This window comes from Acipenser ruthenus, chromosome 12 (genome assembly GCF_902713425.1).
Source record: "Acipenser ruthenus chromosome 12, fAciRut3.2 maternal haplotype, whole genome shotgun sequence".
Lineage (NCBI taxonomy): Eukaryota > Metazoa > Chordata > Actinopteri > Acipenseriformes > Acipenseridae > Acipenser > Acipenser ruthenus.
Genome location: NC_081200.1, coordinates 10,246,463 through 10,268,677, shown reverse-complemented (window position 1 = coordinate 10,268,677; position 22,215 = coordinate 10,246,463). Strand labels below are relative to the sequence as shown.

At 37.8% G+C, this 22,215-nt stretch overlaps 1 protein-coding gene across 17 annotated transcripts in view; it reads right to left on the bottom strand.

Moving 5' to 3' along the window:
- The window catches only part of LOC117417153 (guanine nucleotide exchange factor DBS-like), a 100,206-nt gene that overhangs the window by 67,267 nt on the left and 10,724 nt on the right, over nt 1-22,215 (bottom strand). For 7 of the 17 annotated variants that reach the window (XM_059034498.1, XM_059034512.1, XM_059034502.1 and 4 more), the window contains exons 1-3: nt 20,250-20,463; nt 11,728-11,811; nt 5,448-5,562 (exon numbers count right to left, since the gene is read on the bottom strand). In XM_059034498.1, the coding sequence (XP_058890481.1) occupies nt 5,448-5,562; nt 11,728-11,811; nt 20,250-20,454 (404 nt within the window). In that variant the 5' untranslated portion in view covers nt 20,455-20,463. Of the gene's footprint in view, nt 1-5,447; nt 5,563-11,727; nt 11,812-16,904; nt 17,255-20,249; nt 20,465-21,914; nt 22,039-22,215 lie in introns of those variants that run through there. The other 10 variants (XM_059034510.1, XM_059034503.1, XM_059034509.1 and 7 more) reach the window with 5 other exon arrangements.

The window sequence follows — 22,215 nt, the reverse complement described above, 5'->3', positions numbered from 1 at the left end:
TGCACAACTGAGAAGCAGTTGCACTGTCCTCCCTAAGGAGATACTACTGGCCCTATTCCTATAACTAAATAAGTCAGCAAGAGTGACAGACAGCAAAAGCAGGGACGTCAGAGGTGTCAATTTCAAGAACAATCGGTTTATTATTGTGAACAATAATGTCAACAAATGAAAAAATGAACAAATGAATGAAATGAATAATGATAAGAAAGTAATTCAAATAATTGCAGGTAATAGGTAAGAAATAAGATGGTACAGATAAATATGTAGGGACAAACAGAAGGCTAAACAGTATCACCAAACAGAAATTAATGTAGGGTCCGGAGGGTCTCCAATAAACCCACACTCACAAACACAACACACACAGATAGACAAAAGATGGTGGGAGAATGACAGGTAGGCCCAACAAGTCCAGTAATAGCAGGGTAATTGAAATCCATACAAAGTAACAAAATAACAAAAAAATACAGGAAACAAAGTATCAAATTAAAGTAGAAACAATCCAAACGAAAAAGAAATGATCTCACCCACAAATAAGGCAGTCCAGCAAAGTGTCCCAAAATGATGGTGATTGTAGAAGGTTGAAAACATTGAGTACGTTGAAATTGTTGAGACTGTCCAGTAGTGTTGAGTTGAATGGTGAACAGTTGTTTGAAAAAAATCAGGAGGATCAGGAAAAAATTGAGACCGTCACACATAAAACAACAAACACTAAACAGACCTAGAAAAACAGCTAAACTTAAACAAGTAACAGTGAAAACAAAAAGAGCAGTTTAGACAAAGCGCAGCGACAAAAGAAAACGAACGGATGCACTGGAATTATCTAAGGATGGTAATGGATTCACTGAAATTTAAGTAAAGAAAATGCTGTAGTTTAATGGATTCCTCTGAGAAAGGGAGTCTCCCTCAGGCCTGATTAGCCAGCTTTAATACAAGTGCTGGCTACTAAGGAGCTCTGAGATTGGAGGGGTGGAAATCTGAATAAGCCAATGGGGAGAGAGGATGAACAGAGGGTGGTTGCAAGGAACTAAGGGAAATGAAGTTTTGACCTGGCCAGGCTACTGACCCTAATTAAAGGGACAGGTGGGTGAGACTTACACCCACATTATGTAGCATGGGAATTGCTACAACCGTGCATTGCTGTCCTTCATTGTGCTTAACCACTTGAGTGGGGCGTGGTCAGTGACAATATCAAATGAGTGTCCCAGCAGGTAGTATCTTAAAGAGTGAGTGGCCCATTTAATGGCCAAACACTCCTTTTCGACCACGGAGTAGTTGCACTCCCGGGGGAGCATTTTTTTACTGATGTACAGGATGGGATGTTCTACTCCGTCTACTGTTTGGGACAAGACTGCACCCAAACTGACATCCGATGCATCGGTGTGGAGGATGAATCTCTTAGTGAAGTCTGGAGTGATGAGAGTGGGGGCCTGGCAGAGTCTCTGCTTAACAATATCAAATGCCCCCTGACATTCTACTGACAACATATTTAAATTTGGTGCATTCTTTCTGGTGAGGTCAACTATGGGATTGACCACTGCGGCATACTCGGGGATAGCATACTCGGGAGGGAAGCAGCAGCATTACTTTGTCAGGTCGAAAGATTCGAATTCATGCATTTTGATTGTAATGCTGCTGTTGCTGGTGCTGAGCCGAGGTTGTCCTGGGCCAAACGACCGACCAAATCTAGGCGATCTGTGAGTAGGAGCACATGCTGCACTACATTTTTGGACAAGCCTTTGTGCTCCTCCCACCCCTCTCTCAGCAGATCGAGGATGCCGCAAGGCTGTCGGACATACAAGAGCTCGAAGGGGGAGAACCCTGTCGAACTCTGTGGCACCTCTCTCACTGCAAAAAGGAGGTAGGGAAGAAGCGATGCCCAATGTTTTTGCTCTTGATTCACAAATCGTCTCAGCATCTACTTCAAAGTCTGATTAAAACGTTCCACCAAACCGTCCGTCTGTGGATGATAAACAGATGTCCTGATAGGACGTATTTTTTGTATTTTATGAACTTGCTATAATGTATTTAGACAGGAAGTTAGTTCCGTGATCAGTCAGGATTTCCTTGGGGATTCCTACTCTAACCACAATCTGCAATAATTCTTTGGCTATCGCAGCTGCACTAGTGGACCTCAATGGAACTACCCGGAATCAGAAGGTAGCAAAGGGCCGACTATATCCATTGTGATACGTTCAAAGGGATTGGAAATAAACGGCAGTGGGACCAAAGGGGCGGGGCGCACTCGACCCGGCGCTACTCACTGGCAGTCTGGGCATGTGGCTACATATTTCAACACATCTTTATGAAGTCCTACCCAATAAAATCGAGCCAATATCCGTTCAGCTTTGAGGTGCCCCGCAAAAGGGATATCACGCGCCAGCCTCATGACCTCCGGCCGACAAGATGGGGGAACCAATAATTGTGTTACAGGCTGTCCTGTCCCCGTGGCAAGGTTTACCCTATACAGTAATTGCCCCTTGATAATGAAATGTGGAAATACTAGCGCCCCAGCGCCTTCAACATCCTTACCTTCAATAGACCTGACCTGTCCCCAAGTGTGCACTAGTGAGGGTTCTTTGTTTTGGCTCCACACTATGTCCGTGCTTGAGTGCCACATGTCCAGTATATTGAGAGGGGCGGGAGTAGTATCTGCTCTAGATGGCCCAGTAACCTTACCCTCTCGGTCACACTGCATTCTGACCCCCTTTGACTGGCGTTTGTCACCATTGTAGCAGGTTCCCACCAGACCCCAGCCCTGTCTCATTAATGCTCCCTCCCATTTCCTCATCTGTCTCTCTTTATTTGTTTTTCTTGGATGGAACAGGGGGGAAAACATTTCTGTTTGAAAGGGAGGGCAGGGGTAGAACCTCTACCCCAGTTGGGGGTCAACCTTGGTCTCCATGGAGGGGAGGCAAGGTTGCCTATTGGGGCCGGCGGTCTAGGAGGTCGTGGACCCAGTCGCGGTGGTGGTAGAGCAGAGAGAGGAGGTGGTACTCGGTTGCTCCGTTGGACTGGAGCGGTGAGTAGGCCGGTCTGGGCAGACACCAGGGAGTCCTCAAAGTCCTCGGCGAGTTTCACTGCCTTGTCCAGGGTGTCGGGGTTGTGGTGCTGTATCCATGCTTGGGTATCGGTGCCGACCACATTGTAAAACTGCTCAATCACAATTGCCTCTCCCATCTGCAAGCTTGTCTTCTGGGCGGGGTTGAGCCAGTGTACCATGTGGTCACACAGTTTTTGTGCGACCACTCTGGGGTGTGTATCCGGGGACCTCTTGTACTCCTGGAGCCTCACACGGTGGGTTTCCTCCATAATGTTGAGATGGCGCAGAATGGCTAGCTTCACCAGGTCGTACTGAGCGGCGGCGTCATCAGCCATGGCTTGGTAGGCTGTCTGTGCCTCCCCGATCAGGCACGGTCCCAGTTGGCTTGCCCAGAACTCTCTGAGCCATGACGCGGTGGAAGCCAGCCGCTGAAATACAACCAGGTAAGCTTCTGGATCATCCTCCGCCATCATTTTGTGCATCCTCGTCTTTGGGGCTGACATTACAGGTCCTGTTGATGCTGTGGGCGGGATTGCCAGTCTGACCCTCTCGATCAACGCCGTGTATGGCTCCTCTCTTCATCTTTCCTCGGCCTTCCGTCTGCTGTCCAATCCGCAGATGCCACGCTGTTTCCCATCCGGGTCATTGAGTTCGGGTACAGTAGATCCTCCCCTTTTCTAGATGGCCGACTTCCACCTAACCCTGTTAATGAAGGGTTCCACAACACCCCTTCATTAATAACGTTTTACAAGCTGAACAAAGGGGTTTGTTGTTGTTGCTTGTATTGGCAACACCAGACATTACTTAACCTTTCCTTTTGTATTGGCATAGCAACATAGCTACAGTACAAAAGTCATTTTCAACAGAAGTATCCATCAACGTCAAACATGAATTCTTGCGGTTACCATCTTTGTAAGTTCCGTTTTTTCCTAGAAAAATGTAAGTGAATGGGTGGGAGAATGGGGTTGAAATTATGGCTGATTTTACAGACCCTGATTACAAGTAATTTTGGGCTACTTGTATCCAATATGAGTGTTAATCAGGGTCTGTGCAGCCACTGAAACATATATTTTAAAGGTTAGGATTTAATATGTATAGAGTAAAGAGAAGTAAGGGGGTTCTTATTAATTCAGTATGCCATGGCACAATATAACATTTTTATTGTCAACACAAAAAAAGAAAAACTTTTTTTTTATTATTATTTTTAGGCATCTAAAAAAAAACAAGCTAAAAGCTGTAAAGTGTTCTTTACAAATGCCTGCTTTTTCCCTGTGTCTTCTCTATTTGATGGCTAATTACATTTACTAGGACTGATATATATATATATATATATATATATATATATATATATATATATATATATATATATATATATATACATATATACGTATATATATATATATATATATATATATATACATATATACGTGTATATATATATATATATATATATTGAAACAGCTATATATATATATATATATATATATATAGCTGTTTCAAGCTGTATATTGGGAGTAGCCCAGTCATGTGAAGAACTCTTAACAGTATCTCTTTATGATATTCCTAACAGACCCGCACAGAAAGCTCAATACCTATCTGTTTTTATATGTGCACCATATTAGTGAAATAACTGTGAAAGAAAGAAACCCTTGTTTGGGTTGGAGAGGCGTTCTGAGTCCATGCATAGTGTGGTGAGAGTTAGTCACATTTAAGAAGGCTTTAATACAACACAATAATTGAGGTATTTAGGGTAATAACTGACATATTAGCAACAGACTGTAGCCAAACCTTGGTCATAAACATGTGACAGGGCAAAACGTTGCACACTGGGGAAGGTGTTTGTGGCTGTTTTAACACAGACACATGTTTAATTGATTAAGGGTTAATTGTTTAATTGAACCAGAATCAGGTGTAATTAAATACACCTGCCTGGAATTATTTTCATGCAAAACAAAATAAACAAAACCAAAGCTTAACTCCTTCCAGGAGTGCTACACTAAACTTTGTAAGTCATTAACTATAAACTGGACCGCTAACCTGTTTACCAGCAACAAACACATATAGTATTACAAGTATTACACAGTATCTTCTCTTTGTCAGGTCTGTCAGGTCTGCCCCACTGTCTTCCCCCGAGAGTTGAGCTTTGCATTTACACTTCCTATAGTGTCATTGTATGTGAGCCTCAGGACTGGTTTCACATACTTAAAAAAAAAAACAAAACCACAGTATCTGAGTAATTGTAAGGGGATGATAAAAACAACTAAGAAAATGTGATTTGAAACTAGTGACATTTATGTATATTGATGCATCATATACAGTATAGATGTGCTACCCAGACTGGACTACATGTATGTGGACCCCCAGTTTTTGCCCATCCAGTATAACCGTGACACATCCGTGATCTTACCTGGGAATGCTAGTGAGATATGTGACAACGTTAAGGAAGTCTTCATCAGGAAGATTCCCAAAGCCAGAATATTCAGGGAATGTTATTATCGGAGCTCCATTGTTGCCTCTCCCCCCTGCATGACAACAACAACAACAACAACAGCAAAAACAAAAATGAATAAGTATTTTCATTCTCACCAGATTGACAACATTTTACTTACTCTTTATTTACTCCAAATGATTGTCAGTGTCATTTTTTTTTTTTCCTGATAGGATAAAACAAAAATTATAATTCTAAAACAAATAAGAAAAACTTAAGACAAACTACAAGCCTCTAAATAAAATGTCTGAGTTGTTTATTTCAGGTTTGTTAAGTTTATTGGGTGTGTTTTTCCTTTCTGAAATAATTATGCAAAGGCAGATAGATATTGAGCACATAGGACATAGTGATTAAACACTTGTTTGAACAGGTGTTCAAAACAAGTACGGAACAGCAAATGACCACATCATTTTCTTCTCTGTGAATTTTACATTGCATATTCAAATTTGTTTTTGCAAACTGAGAGCTAGCCAGGAGAAGAATTAGATGAATAACTCCCATTGCTATGAATGCCAAACAGTAACAAGGAAAGTATTTGGAATTCTTCCACTAACATAACTACCAAAAAATCTGAAGATTCTGAGATAAGAAAGACTAAACAGAGGTATCTTTGCAAATGTCTTTTGTGTTATGCTCTATTTAGTTCTGCATGTATTCTGTTTCATCCGTGTAAGTTAACCTGTAAACCATGTAGAGCCGCATGTTACCACAAGGTGGCAGCAGAGGTCTAATGATGATGAACTGCTCCTGCACAAACCAGGCATTTTAAACCCTTACGACGGGTTGGCTCATAATCAGGGATTGATGAATATTTATCAACTACCGTTACAGTTATGTTTGACAATTTTTAATGATGTAACTGCTTTTGTCTTTATCACTGGCTTTGCTGGTGATTATTTAAAACTTCTTTAATGATAGCCGCACACTAATTCAGCTTTAATGATAGCAGCACCCTAATCTTGTTTAAAGGGACAAGGACAATGTTAGCATGGCCGTCTGTTCCATTCACATCTCCATGCAACTCAGTGAATATATTAATAAATCATATTTTGGCAATTAAGGGTCTGATTTAGGGTTAGACTTCTACAGAAAATATTGAGTGGACTCTATAGGGCTACACAATGTGAATCAACAGTGGCCTTGGGATCTATCAGGCCCCAGTGGGGTCTAGGGGCAAAGCCCCTGGGGATTTGTTCACATTTACAGGCCAGTGCAGTCAATTTTACACCTAAAAAGATAAAGATATTAATTGGAGAGCCTGGATCCATGAAAAATCATAGTGTTAGTTGAATGGGAAAATGTTTATTGCATGTAAAGTATTATATTATGTGAAGACTGGAACTAAGTTTTAGGCTACCAATTATCAGTAGAATAATTTGAATTAATAGTAGAACATGCTAAACTGTAAAATGCTGCCAATCTCACTGTTGGGTAGATTGAATATGAAAACCCAGAATAAACAAAAGGAAACCCTCATTCTCTAAACTAGTAGGGCTACCCTTGCCTGTTCTTGAGAAATATTATTTGTCCAATACTGGATTTTCAAAAATCGCCCTCTAAAAGTTGTCACGTCAATTTCAGTTCACGGTGCCACTTGTCAATTTCAGTAAAGACTCCAGTTGCTGTTTAGCCAGAGAGCACACGCAGATGCAATACAAGGAAACATTAAACAATGAAGTATTGGTGAGAAATAAAATAGACTACTATTCAAGATAAATAACAGTGACGATAGAGTGTGAAAAATTTCACCAAGAAATAGTGGGTGGACGGGGTCCATCCTTCCAATCCCCTAGTCTAACACTGGTCAGATGCCCATGACCATTGACCACCACTGCTTCTCACTTCAACACAGTGATGATGCTTTCTACAGGAAATGCCCGGCTTCACTGTAACTAATCCCTGCCATTTATAAAGCGTTTCTCTATTAATGTGAAAATGTATGAGAGTGACTGTGGTTGGGACACTAGTCATCTTCATTATGTCTGATTTATTCCACTCTGACATAATCCCCTTTTCTTTGGAAAGTTATTCCCTTTGCATACTGCCTAGTCCTGCTGCAATATAGATTTGTTCGGCATGTTTTGCCATTTGCTTCAAATTCACTTCATACAACAGAAACAGCTTGATACTTCATGCAGGAGTATTCGAATCAGTTGAACTACTGTGATTGGACACAGGTGGGCTCTATTTAACTTATTATGTGCCTTGTTAAGGCAATTTGTTGTACCTGAGCTCATTTGGGTTTGCTATGAAAGGGTGTGAAGACTTATACAATCAAGACTTTTTGGGGTTTTTTATGTTTAATTACTTTTTGAATATTTCTATAATTGTTCTTTCACGTTGAAAGTGCAGATGATGTTGTGTAGATCAGTGAAACAAACTCCTACTTTAATGCATTTTGAATTGTAATTTTTAGGCAGTAGAATGTGAAAAATGCTCAAGGGTGTGAAGACTTTATCAAGGCACTGCACATATATATATATATATATATATATATATATATATATATATATATATATAGAGAGAGAGAGAGAGAGAGAGAGAGAGAGAGAGAGAGAGAGAGAGAGAGAGAGAAATGGCTACCTTCACAAGACTGATGCAAATGAAATACCTAGATGCATATATTTGTAAGGGTAAATCAGTGAAGCCTCCTCATGGTGGCCCTACAGCAACAGGACAGTGGTAGGGCAGGTATTTCTAATTATCTGTCCAAACCCAGTAAGGTTTTTGTGTAAAGTATTGTGCATGGGATCGTCATCCCAGTACAAGCTCTTATATTTCAGGTGTTATTTAGAGTATTTATACAGACGATTACAGGAAGTGTTAGCCCCCTTGACATTCAGCTAGCCCTTTTACAGTCAGTTCTCTTGTCTGCTGCTGTAGCACAGCCATCATCTAAGAATGCTGATTCTCAGAATCTAGATTAACAGCCAGAGCCAAAGTAACCACTACTACATCCATGAACTATATCTCTCAAAAACATCTGGCCCGCCTTATAACCGCTTAGCCACATCTGGAGATGTTTACAACCTCAGCGCTGAATCGTCCAGGCAGAAAGCAGAAACGGACTGATCATTACAAAAAGAATTACAAATAAAAAAGATGATAATACGTACATCAAACCTAGGAACATCTGCAAGAAGAGAAGGTCACAGCAGTAAATATAAAGCCCTACCGTCAGAAAAATGTTGTCACGTATCATATTTTTATTAAAAAAAAAACAAAATATTTTTGCAGTACATGTCGGTGGGTTGGCATGAATGAAAAGGAGTGGCAACCACCAACCCCTGGAATGAATACATTCTGAAAGAATACTATTATCAACCCTGAGAGAATTAAAAATCGAAATGAACGAAAAGAAATGGGGAAATGTATTGAAAGCTCAGCAACACGAGAGAGCGGATCTAGACTAGGGCAGGGCCAGTAGTGCAGATTGCAGACTTCAGCTGATCAACCCAGAAGCTGTGAAGATATCTAGAAACACAAGAGCAGACAGGGATCCTTGATCTGTGTTCAACAGGTCACACAGATAACCTACTGTATATCATTTTCTTCACAACGCATTATTCCTGACCCAAAGATAATGTTGTTTTAGAGATAGTATTGCTTTTTACACACAAACATCACCCTGATAATATATTATGCAGTATGTTATTTTTTGTTACATGTAGTTTAAGTCATTTTCAGATTTAACATTGTAATTTAAATGACATTTTTATATAGAATTAAAAAAACTGTTAATACAGCCTATTATATACAATACATTAGTAGTCTTGTTGTCAATCAACAAGTCTTTTAAATAATACAGTAAGAGAAGTAGTATTGCAAGAGTGTTTAATAAAACAGTAGCCAAGGACTGTATTAAACAAATGTAGCAAGTTATTCAATTATTTGGAATTTAAAACTAAAGATTTATTCAGTCCATAAGCAAACCTGTAAAAGCTCTCTGGCGCACTCTGCTGGAAAAAATAAAGTATTTGACACAGTGTTGGAAGTGGTGCACAGGATGGAAAAGTTTTAAACGTGCATAGTGGTTAGGGCTCTGGACTCTTGACCAGAGGGTTGTGGGTTCAATCCCAGATGGGGGACACTGCTGCTGTACCCTTGAGCAACGTACTTTACCTAGATTGCTCCAGTAAAAACCCAATTGTATAAATGGGTAATTTTATGTAAAAATAATGTGATATCTTGTAACAATTGTAAGTCACCCTGGATAAGGGCATCTGCTAAGAAATAAATAATAATAATAATAATAATAATAATAATAATAATAATAATAATAATAATAATAATAATAATAGGCCTAATTTACACAGAGGATATGTCCCCCTCACTTTTTCATTATGTTAGATAGAATAATCTTTATGCATGCATCAGCTACAGACACTTCCCCCACCCCCCCACCTTTGAAACCAAAGTTACGCCACTGGTTTTAAAAGTTGAAAACGGTGAATGACAGAAATCAGAATTACAAACAATGGAGAAAAAATGTTGTTTCTTAAAAATAAATAAATAAATAAATAACTTAGCCCCTAAATTCAAATCATTTGTGACTGAAGGGAAGTGCAGGGGAAGAATGTTAGTGTAACGACTACAGCAAAATGAGAAGCGATATATACTTAGATTCAATGAACACATCAACATTTCTGATTTCCCTCCAGCGACAAAGAAAACTGAACCAAGCTCCCAGTTTGTCATGTCCAAAGTGGAAGTGCATTACAATATATTCTAATGTCCTTCCAAAGATGGAACAGCTTGCTATAATCCAACTAATGGCTTTCCATAACATTTACTCACGTTATCAACAGTCAACATGGCGATTAAAAAAGTTGGGATCTCGGTTTACTTTTCTGCTATTTGCTTGTCCTTAATTTAATTTAGGGCTGGACTATTTAAATAGAGAATTGGGTCCCATACTAATCATTCAATTTGTATGTATTCTTCAGTGGAAAAAACAGTGAAATCAGTATTTCGAGGCTATTATTTTACTGTGTAAACCAGACTACTGTAATCCCCAGTTCAGATTTCAGTACAATAGTGAATACAGACAAAGGATGAGGTAAAATAATACTTTCCACATGTGATTTATGAGCTATAGCAACCCTTTCAAAACACTCTTAATAATAATAATCTATAATAATAATCTATTTTATATATATTGCCTTTCATGTACATCTCAAAGCGCTGAACAATAAAAAAAATAAAAATAAAAAACATAACAATTTGTTCATGCTATAAAAGCCATTGAATATAAATTAGATGTAAAAGTGAATTAGGAATGAACCAGTACTAAATCAATGCTTTTTAACCTGGCCTTTTTTAGTTTCGATACCTGGGGAAGATGTGTTAATAATAGATAAACATAGTGTTTTGACATATTATTCAATAACTCTAAATGTTTTACCAGAAACATCTCAAGCTACAGCACTATTGAAAATCCATACTGCCGACCATATCCACATCCAATAATAATATAAAACTGGAATGCTCAGGGAGAGTACTGAGGGGAGGGAATTAGGACATCCTTGCTTTAGAGCAGGGCTTCTCAAACTCGGTCCTGGGGACCCCCTGTGTCTGCTGGTTTTCATTCCAACCGAGCTCTCAATTACTTAACTAGACCCTTAATTGAACTGATTGCTTTTTACTTGTTTTCAGCTCTTAAACAGTTGCAGTTCAAGTTACTTATCAAATGTTATAGCTAACTTGAAATATGCAACTGTTCAGAGCTGAAAACATAAAAAGGTCTAATTAAGCAAAAAAGGACATTCTCATCAGTATAACCAGGCTTTACTGGTTAGAAATACATACTGTAACTATTTCAAGTGAGTCCATGTTTATTTAGCTTTGTTTACTTCTACCTGTCTAGTCTGTATAATGTGATGATATTTCCTCTTGTGTTGGTTTCTAGGGAGCTCTGGATTAGCCCAATATGCTAAAATGGAAAAAAAAATCTCTAGGCATAGGATTGTTCTGTCAGATACTGACTTACAAGCTCTTTAATGCAGAATATGTTTAAATAAAATAAGCGTTTTTTGTTTTTTTGATTAATATTAATGCTGTTTATGTTAATTAATATTAAAACACAGAGAGTAGAGTGTGTGGGTGTTTGTCTGGGGGAAGGAGACATGTGCACAAACACACATACAAAATCATAAGTAAAAGAAGGAACAGACATTGAAAAGGAAAATAGGATCCTTACCTGAGAGAATGGCGAATTGTCTGTGAAGTTGCTCTATGATATCAGCTGCCAGCAGAGGTCGAATCTCCTGCTGCATTATTTCATCTAAAGGAAAGGAAGAGAGAATAATAGCAGTAAATCAAGGACAGCTTTTAGTATCTTAACAAAATGATACTAACTAAGATATATACACAAAGGAGATCTGCAGGAATTACAATCCAGGCCAACACTGGTTTAGTCATATGACCATTTCAGCAGATAGCCTATGATGCATGGAAAGTCTTATCATGGGTCTTTTTCATATTACTGTATATTTTCATTTGTTTGTGTTTTTTGTTTAAGCTGGTTTTGTAAGCGAATTGGAAAAACCTAGTGGAAGTCACGCATTTTCTGCTGTGCTGCAGAACATCTAAAGACTGCCTGCCTATAAAACATCCTGTCAAAGTGCCTTTTTTTTAATGAATGTCTATTTTAGACACCAAAGACTCTTTCCTCACCCTCCCATCATTCTCTGTTTTACAAACCCCCACTGTTGAGGGAAATAACAGACTGCATTAATAAAGTCCACAAATTAAAAAGGACTCGCTCTTCTCAACTGAAGAGTCACAATGAAACTACCATTATATTTAGAACAAAGATTCCCTTAAACAGCATTTAAGAGCCGTGATGCAGTAGAACCACAACACAGAACTAAGTGTTCTTGGTAGCTCCAACCATTTCCTTTACACCCTACTAATTAGACAACACTACTGCCAAATAAACCCACTGCCTAAAAAGATTCACAGATGTTGAGCCTGACTTAACTCAAGAGTTTAATAAGCCTAAACTTTTGTTGACTACAAAACAAGCAAGTAGAAATGCTAAAAGCTAGGTAGTAATATTAATAAATTAAAAATATAATCCTTTTGAACTGTCGTACACACCAAAAACAAAAATAGTCATACTGTAGTATTTATATGTATATTTATTGTTGTATTTATTTCCCATTTCCACCCATTGTCACATGAATTATTCAATTGCAGTGATTTACAATGTATCAATATACGATATACTTTTTGAAAAAAAAAAAAATGCGAGATGCAGATGAAACAGAACAATGGTGGTTAAATGTGTAATACAATACTATACACGTGTACTGTAGTAAAATACAATTTGTATTTTCATTGACTGCTTAAACGTTTAAACCTTTAAAGGCTTAGATACAATTAAGGGGGATTCTGGTGATAAGCAAGGCTCTTTTTTTCCAGACTTTTTCTTTTCATTTTGATATACCTGTGCAGCAGGTACAAGGACACTACCTGGTCCTCTCACTCAGTTCTTGTGCTGATTATATGACTTCCAGTACAGGGTCCTAATACCTGCTGCACAGAAAGTGATTCTAGTGGAGTGGCAAGATAAATCAAAGTAAAAAAAAACTAAAACTATCTGCAGCAAAATGATAAGGAACATGCATGAAAGCTGCTGTTCTGATAAGGAAATAAATCTTTGGCTTATTGTAACTGCCCCTAAACTAATTACAGCTGAATTGCACAGCTCACACAGCATGCTGCATTGCTTCATTAGTATATTTGTTGTATATTATTCAGATTTACCTGGGGCACACACTGCATGCAAAAGGAAAGTAAATGAGCCTTGAGGCGTATAAAAAAGTCATGATATATCTTTATATTCTGCATGTGTCTCCATAATGACAACCCATACTGTGCATCTTTTGCAGCACATCTCATCAGGGGAAAAGACACTATGTAAGCAGGATAACTCGTTTTATTTAACAAGCTGTCCCAGTGATTTGCAGATTCTTTCGTACTTCTTTGAATCCAATGAAACGAAGCCGTTATACAACCAAATTACGTAATATTAGCCTTCCCATATGGCCTTGTGCTGATGAATACTGTAAATCATGTATATTGTATATAACCAGGTTTAATAAGATAAATGCTGGCAAATTTACACATGCACAATTTCCTGTTTAGAAAGTAGACCATATACGCACACTATGCCAGGGGATGCAAAATGACTTCTGAAACAGTTAAAGCAAATCCGATTATAACTTTTCACTTATTTTGAGATTTCAATGCCTGAATGGTAATCAGAATAAAAGGAATTGTTGAAGCGCTTATTATCAGTAGACAGTGAAGTGCGATTAAAGAACTTGCAAATGTCGTTCTCTGCCAGGAAACAAAGTCATCTAAGCAATTTTACACCAGCTCTGGTAAAGGTGTTGTGTTTAGTTTTAAAAATAGTCATACATTAGGAGTTCTTGGTTCTTAGCTTGAAATGACTTCTGCTGACATGCCCCGCTGAAATAGATCGGCTCTGATTGTACAAAGTGCAGTCAAAACCGTTCATTGAATAAGAAAATGCAATTCCAAAAAAAAAAAACATATGCAGAAAGAAAGCTGGGAATATGTTTTGGTAGATTATAAAACATGTTTCTAACCCCTTACATAAAGTATTACGAGACTGTCCTACATCGCTAGTAATTTCATTATGTAATGTATCACATCGAGAAGGCCACTGATCTCTCAATAGGTGACTTTATAATATATTTTACAGATGATTGTTGCTAAACATCAGTGCTACTGTGGATTTAGTGCAGTTTGAAATACTGTATGTTGCCGGTTTCCATCTACTGCTTTAAAGAATATTGGATTGCTGTTTTTATCTAATATATTTTCTTTAAAACATAAGGAAGCACCCCTGTAGCCTTAATAGAGTGCACAAAATCATGCCTAACCTTTTAAGTACATCTGGTACACCAATGTGTAACCATTAACCTCTCCCCCTGCAACCTCTCCTAGTGGATGTAGGTGTTGCTTAGGAGCAGTTTAGTGGTTACACCCTGGTGTACCAGATATTCTTAGAGTATAACATGAGCTCTATTATAGCTATGGGGCCACTTTAAACTTTTAACAAGTTGCCATGATGTGATGAATAAAAATGATACAAAGTTAATTTAAACAACAACAGAAAAAAAATGTATTATACTATCAATCCTTATTTATTCCACCAAAACAGACCGTAAAAAAACAAAACAGGCTTTACCATTATGTACCATTATCAAAATGCATTTACTGTAATCATACAGAAACCAAAAAACACATAAATATGAAGTTGAATAGTGGTGCAAAGACAAGCCTTCTCTAGCTTGTGTGTGTGTCTTTCACAAACAAGTAACATGTGATTTACAGCCTGTATGTATTTTAAAAAGGGGACATTTGTAAAAAGAAAATATCTGTGTGCCAGGATGGTAACGACTGAAGATGAATTTGAATTCTGGCTGACTGTATAGCCTGAAAGTCAATTCCATTCTCTTTTTTAAATACCAGCAAAAAAATACATCCTCCTGTTACTCTACTTTAGCGTTTCTCTTGGAATTCACAAAAAGCATTCCACAGTTTAAACATTACTAATGTATAACAGCTGGGCAAGCTGTCTTTAAATCATGATAATGCAGGCAAAACAGTTTCAATATGAAGCAACTTGTGTGCCTGTATACAATGTGTATACAGGCACACTGCGCTTTAATTAATTTTAAGCATAAAATAAAGACTATATCAAAGCCCCACAGAAACTGATTTCAGTGGTAAAGTTACACTACACATTTGTCTGAATATTTTTTAGTATTGCCGATATAAGACAATTTATATATGTGTACAACCATCACATGTATACAGTGTATTTTATGAGGGAGCACACCCAGTCCTACATGATTAAATGGAGGGAAACGTGAGAGGTTTACATTGGTAACGCTGTCAAACAGCAAGGATAAGAATATCATGTTGCTGCTATGTTTTTTGTCAAGCGAAATCATTTCTGTTGCCAAAAAAAAAAAAAAAAGTTTACAGGAGTCTGTAAAAACACTGAACCATATACCTCGCTGCATTCGATTGAAGTTCACATGCTGTGAAAATCCACTTTCCTGCGGAGAAAGGTATCTTGCTGTGCGGCAGATTGAACCACGAGTGCGCTGAGGATAATGAGGAGAGTAGCTGACTGAAGCACTGAGCCATGGCAACACACCAGGCGATGTATAAAGCTGCTTTTACCACTGCCTCGTGCATTACAGATTGCTTTTTCTCTTGCAAAAACAGGCTAAATAAAATAACAAATCACATTTTATGAGAGCTTTAAGACATTAAAACACCAGTATATCATTACAAACCGTGTCTCAAATGTGTACTCTAAGCTAATTAACTCCTTACTTCAACTATATTTATATTACAGCATAGTGACTATTCTGACTACAGGGTGATAGCACCAGCTCCCAGTATTAGTAATATAGAGCAGCACAGATCATTTCAGTCAATAAATTTGTTCAGTTTATCAGGCACCTTACGTAAGTAGGTTTAAGAAATCCAGAGGGGTTTGGACAGAACCTGCTTGGTCTCGTGGTTTGGGCTGGCAATTATGGTGCAATCACACTGAGAGCTACTTTATCATTTTGAAGTTAACAACAGTAGACACTCAATTGTTTTTTTTAATTGTTTTTTTATTATTAGAATAGCTATGGTGCCTTAAATGAATATTATCAGATAACAGACACGTATACAATTATGTATAACCTTGGGAAATGTGCCTGGTCATTTTGCAGTGTGCCAGTCTTGTACTGTACATTTACAATGTAGTTTAAGAATGATTTTTACTTGGTTTTTACTTTACTTAGTGTATCTGTGTTTTGGCATGCCTGCCAAAGCTTTAATCTTTCACAAAGACTTGACTGGGCAGTATTTTGCTTGGCTTTTGAACTGCAGGTGGATGGCACATGTGTATAGCAAATGAAACACTTAAACTCCACCTACACCTCCCAAAACAAAGCTAATGCTGTTCCTCAATGGGTTATGTAATGGGACACTCAAAAGACTAATAACCAAACAAATGTGCTCTGTAATTAAAAATGAACATTTTAAAAATGAGTCATTACAACAATAAAAATTGGTCTGCTTAGTATTGCTAATTTTAACAAAAAGTAATACAGATTAATGTGCAGATAAAGGGCAGCGAGTCAATACTCTACTCACAAGTGTAGTGCACTTTTTGTTTTTTAATGCATTACAATACATCAGTCACTACTTTTGTGTACCCAACTAGAAACTATTTACAGTAGCCAGAGAACGTGTGTTAAATAAAATCACAGCTGTGTAGGTACATGAACATATTCAAACAAACAAGCCCCACAAGCCTTAGAAAACACTTACCTATAAGTGCTCTGTTTCGTCTCGTCATTTTGAAAGTGAAGAAAAGCTGCCAGATTGACTCAGGTAAACTTAAAGAGCGAATGCTGTGCAGTGTTTTGACTTTACTACCATTTTCATACTGCACTCCTCCTTTGGGCTTCCTAAAAACAACAGCTGTGACTAGGCTGTGGCAAGACGTACATTTTTGTGGGAAGTCATTTCTTTGGTCATTTTTTCCAGTCTAACAGCTCCTGCAGCTGTACTGCTCCGCTCACTGACATAATCTTTCATGGCTCGGTGTAAATAAGATCCAGCAGAGAACATGAGTGAAGAAGGAAATCTATTATTGGTAGATTGTGCAGCTCCCAGTTTTTCACAGATTTGCAACGGCACTGACACAGAGGCTGGCTTGTTGGCTCTGCATGAACAGACATGTGAACTTACATCCTTTAACATTCCTGTCAAGTTAAAATCATGTGCAGAACGTAACCTCTGCACTTCTACTCTATGAAGTATGTATGAATGAACAAGCATTTCACCATTAACCCCAATAATACAAGCCAATACCAACTTCTATTGTAGAACTATCCAGAAGCTCTCTGGAGTATGTTGGATTGGCTGAAATCTTGGATTGTTGGTTACTGGAAAATCACTGAAGTCACTGCTAGATAAAAAGCTTCAGTATCATTTTATTTTAACAAAGAGCTTTCTGTATATCGCTCTATTGGAAATAGTACAGATACTTGTTTTTGCTACAGGAAAATGGCTGAATATAAGACTCAGATACTCCAACCATTTCAGATGGTCAGCAACATTTATATTTCTGTGCTAATATCATCATTTTTTATATTTAATATTTCAGAATAATTCTGCCCTCCAACCATAATTAATGGTCCATGTGTAAAAATATGTATGGCACCATGCAACTCTCCTGTAGAATGCCAAAAGGGCAAACAGTAAATCAAATCCATGCAGTTACCATGGCTACATACTGTACTGTATTCAATTATATTTAGGGCTCCTGTTTAATTTTGTACTCTTTATTCTGTTCAAAAGTTAATTATGGTATAGTCCAAAATATCTGGAGTTTTTGATGTGAGCAGTGTGCTGTACATCTATTGCAACAAAATGGTAATGCACCTTGAGCAGGAGGAACGGAACACAAAATAAGTAGAAATCTCTGATGTTTTTATTTAGTTGTTGGTTTCAGGGGTGATTTAATTAAGTTTTGAAACTTAGGTTCACTTAAGTTCATCCTCCTACAAACATTATGTTACCGGCAACTAATTTGCACCAATCAGAGAACATAACTAAGCATGCAACTCTCTCCTATTTGTGTTTGATTTGGTCTCATCCCTCTGCTTTCCCATCTCCAACCTTATAACTTCCCCTTGGTCTATCTAACTGTTATGGGGAGGGGGGGTCTACTGCCTCACCTAGTTGACCAAGTGCCATCCCGTTACATAATCATCATTACAAATGAATTCTATTACAAATTGTTGTGGGGGGTTTACTGAACTACTGAATCAGCTCATAATGTAAAACCAGAAACCCTAATTCTATTTTAAAAGATGTCATATTTTTGCAGTTATTTTGCAGTTGTTCCCTTCATTACCTCCAGATGACAGGAGATACTGCTGACACACTCATAATAATGAGGCTTTTTTTGTCGTGTGCTAAAACAGCAGCAATATGTTTAGGTCATCCATGCTGACATGTATTTATGAGTACTTCCTGCATCTCTTACAAAATGATTCAGGTACATATTGATTCTGAAGTAATATACTGTGTATATATATATATATATATATATATATATATATATATATATATATATATACTTTCTGACTTTTCTTGAGTGGCATAACCTGCAGTTTTCACAGGTAGGTTCAATTAGAGGAGACTGTGTTACCTTGTTCCCCTTGGAGACTTTATATTTGCGCAGTCTGCAGCAGCTGATCACAGCAAGTCTATGTGCCAGCAACCAGCTCATAGGCAGGTGAAAAGAACAAACACAACTTTACATTTTATGGGGCTACAGAAAGTACAGGGCTCAGCAACAAAGTCGTCCTTCTGGAAAATAACTGAAAAAGACTGTGATTTAACTGAAAATGTTTGGCTCTGTTGCACTGTATCCTAGCAGCAGCGCTAAGGTTTCTTAGTTAGGGACTATTAGGGTTCCTGTAAATTGATTGTTGGTTGACCTTTAGGTAGAGGAAACAGGAAGTGAGAATGCAATATAAATGTGAGTGAGACTTGTAAGCAAGACTGAACAGCTGTACACCTCCTAATACCAAGTACTCTCCCAATAAAGACTTTTGAACCTACTTTTGTGACACATTCAGCAGGTATGTTTTGCGTGTAAAAGAGGTGTAAAATATTCTCAGCAGCACACTGACTGTAATGAGCTTTCCCTGGAATTAAATGTCATGGAAAAGCTTACAGCACCCCAAACATCAAGGATTTAACAAACAGTAAATGGATTAAGTTGGGAATCAAGTTAGGAATCAAGTTTAATATCTGCATACAAGAAAAGGGGATGAGAACTGTTTAAAAGTTCTGTCTAATAGACAGTAATGAGTTGCTACCAATGGAATGAATAGATGTTTTAGACCCTAGAACTCAAAATCCCTAGAAGTCAAAAACATTTTCACATTTATTGCTTGTCACTATGCTGTTTAGTTAGATTACACTCTGCTATACTAGTTGCTTTGCTGGTCACCAATGAATCCTATGTTTTATCATGCTTTCACTATGCTTTATTGCACTATGCTTTTAATATGGAAAGCTTTTGTATGGGCACTCACATAAAAGTCTTGCATTGCTATATGTGCCCAAAAGGATTAGCTGATTGTGCACAGGGAGACTGCATGAGGATGTGTTGTGCTTTGGTATCACAGATCTCTTTCTTATAATAAATCACATAAAAAACAAACAACCAAGCGCTCAACTGGGAATTTTAAAAGATAAAGCATAAAGTAAAACATAGACAATATCTTACAAATTCAAATGTTTAGTTCAAGCATATTTGCATCAAACTATTTCAAGCCTTCACTTTTGCTAAGACCATTTAGAATAATATTAAAGTAATTTTGCTTTACCAAACTTAGCTTTACAGTATATCATATAAAAATGCAAAATGTGTTTAGAAAAAAGGCCACCTGCTGACCCAGGGCATCACCTGAGCTTCAGCATCCTCCTCAATATGATACTGACACAATATAAACATCCCCACTCAGACTTCCAGCCAGACTTATATCAAAGTTAAACAGTATGCAACCAGATCATTACTAATATACAGGAACAGCATGAAATTATGGCACAGTGCAGTATTCATACACATGAAGTTAAAAAAAGAAGGCATACTTAAGTTTGCCGTAGTTTCCAAATCCCAACACATTTCCAAGAAGTGATGATATGACTCCATTTCCCCCTCAGAGATCCGGACCACAGTGAAGGGTCCGTTTTGGGACACTCTGCGCCCACACTTGGGACAACTAGCAGCCACCGTCTGGTACCTTGGTGAATTCCCGTCCATTTTGTAACAATAGTCTACGTACTTTGACAGCATCTATGAGCGTCTACACAGCCTCTCCGAGCCTGCAATGCCCCTGAGCTGCCGGTATGTAATTCTCTGTCCAGTTTATCCAAGGTTATTTTTAAACTAAGAAAGCTCACTGCTGCAGTAATTCAATTAATGAGCTCCTGCTCCCAGTGTCTTCCCTGTCTTACAGCTTTGCAGCGTTTTCTGAGAATAAACTACAATCAGCACACCTGATACTGCAAGATAAAATGTAGACATATAAACCTCTCGTCTTGCTGGTTATGTGTACAGTGGTGGAACTGTGTTATTATGAATATGAAGGGGCTGGAGCTTGTACATGTACTGTAGCACAAATGTAGCATTCCTAAGATGCTCTGTTTTCCACCCTTTTGGTATCACGATAATACGTCACTATTTTTTAACAGTAATAATAAAAGTTGTCTACTGCACAGCTTGCTTAATTCAATCAGATAATTCAATACAAAAAGAAGATGTCGAATACTGCTAGACACTAAATGAATTAGGCCTGGTTTTGAGAACCATAAAAAATTAATTTCCAAACCAATTGGATTCAAGAGATCTGTGGTTGTCAAATTTCAACAAAAAAATCATTAATGAATGACTGAAATAAAACTCTGCGAAGTTAATGCTGTGTGCAGGGTTTTGTTTTCTTCTAATTTTCAAGTTTAAATCAGTTGAGATTTAATAGACTTGCATGATGCAGTCCAGAAGTGAAAACCATACACTCTTTATGTAAATGAAGTTCAAACAACATATCCTTCTCTTCCTGACTGGTATCAATAAGGAATGAAAGGGCATGACGTAATAAACAAACACACATTCTTAGAGTAAATGAGTGGTTTTGGAAGTACAGGTCACATCATGTACTGTATGACATATTGTCTGGATAGAAGCACAGAGTCAGAGAGGCACAGACTGCAGGCCTCCTAGTTGCTAATAGGATTTAATTAGATAGTCCATGAGTGTACCAGATCTTTGGTTGCCTAACAGACTGAACAGAATAAATGCCATATGACCATTCTTCACCAATCAATCCATTTTGATTTTTTTTCACCAGCGTAAACATTGAATATTGTAAAAAGCAACAGATACCAGTTTTTTGTCAGGATTTTTTATCATGGCTGTTTTCAATAGGAATGTTCCAGGAGACACATGAAAGTGTTTGACACATGTCACACTGTAAATCATTAAGTAAAATCTCCTGGATCAAAGTCGTCGGCTAAAACCATCAGGCCACACCCCAGCTCCCAAAGAATTGACTTCATATCCTTGTACATACTACAGGGTATCAACTAAACTTTGCACTTCACCTCATAACAAAGCCTAAAAACTTGTAATGTATACAGTAGGTTGTCTAATGAGAAATATATTTGCAAAGTAAATAAATAAAAACAAAATATGTTCCATTTAAAAACAAATATTTAAAGCTTAAAAATCTTTATTTATTTTTTAAAAAAAGTACTTACACATTAAAGACCCCATTTCTAGATGGTGTTCAAGGATATTTAGTGCTGGTTTTATAAGTAAATGCTGCTAAAGATACAGCAAGGCTCTCGTGTGTTTATATTAGGACTCCAGAAAAGGATCTGAATCAAAGCTGCTGGCCAGCTTCTGGAGATTTCCTTGTTTCCTACAAATCCCCCCAAACAATACAAGAATGGCCCAGCTTCCACTTCCTCTCACTCCCAGTGCAGTGGACTGTATTCCAACAGCAGCAAGAAATCAGTAATGAGGGGCTTTACATTACATGCTGCACAGTGCCTTTAG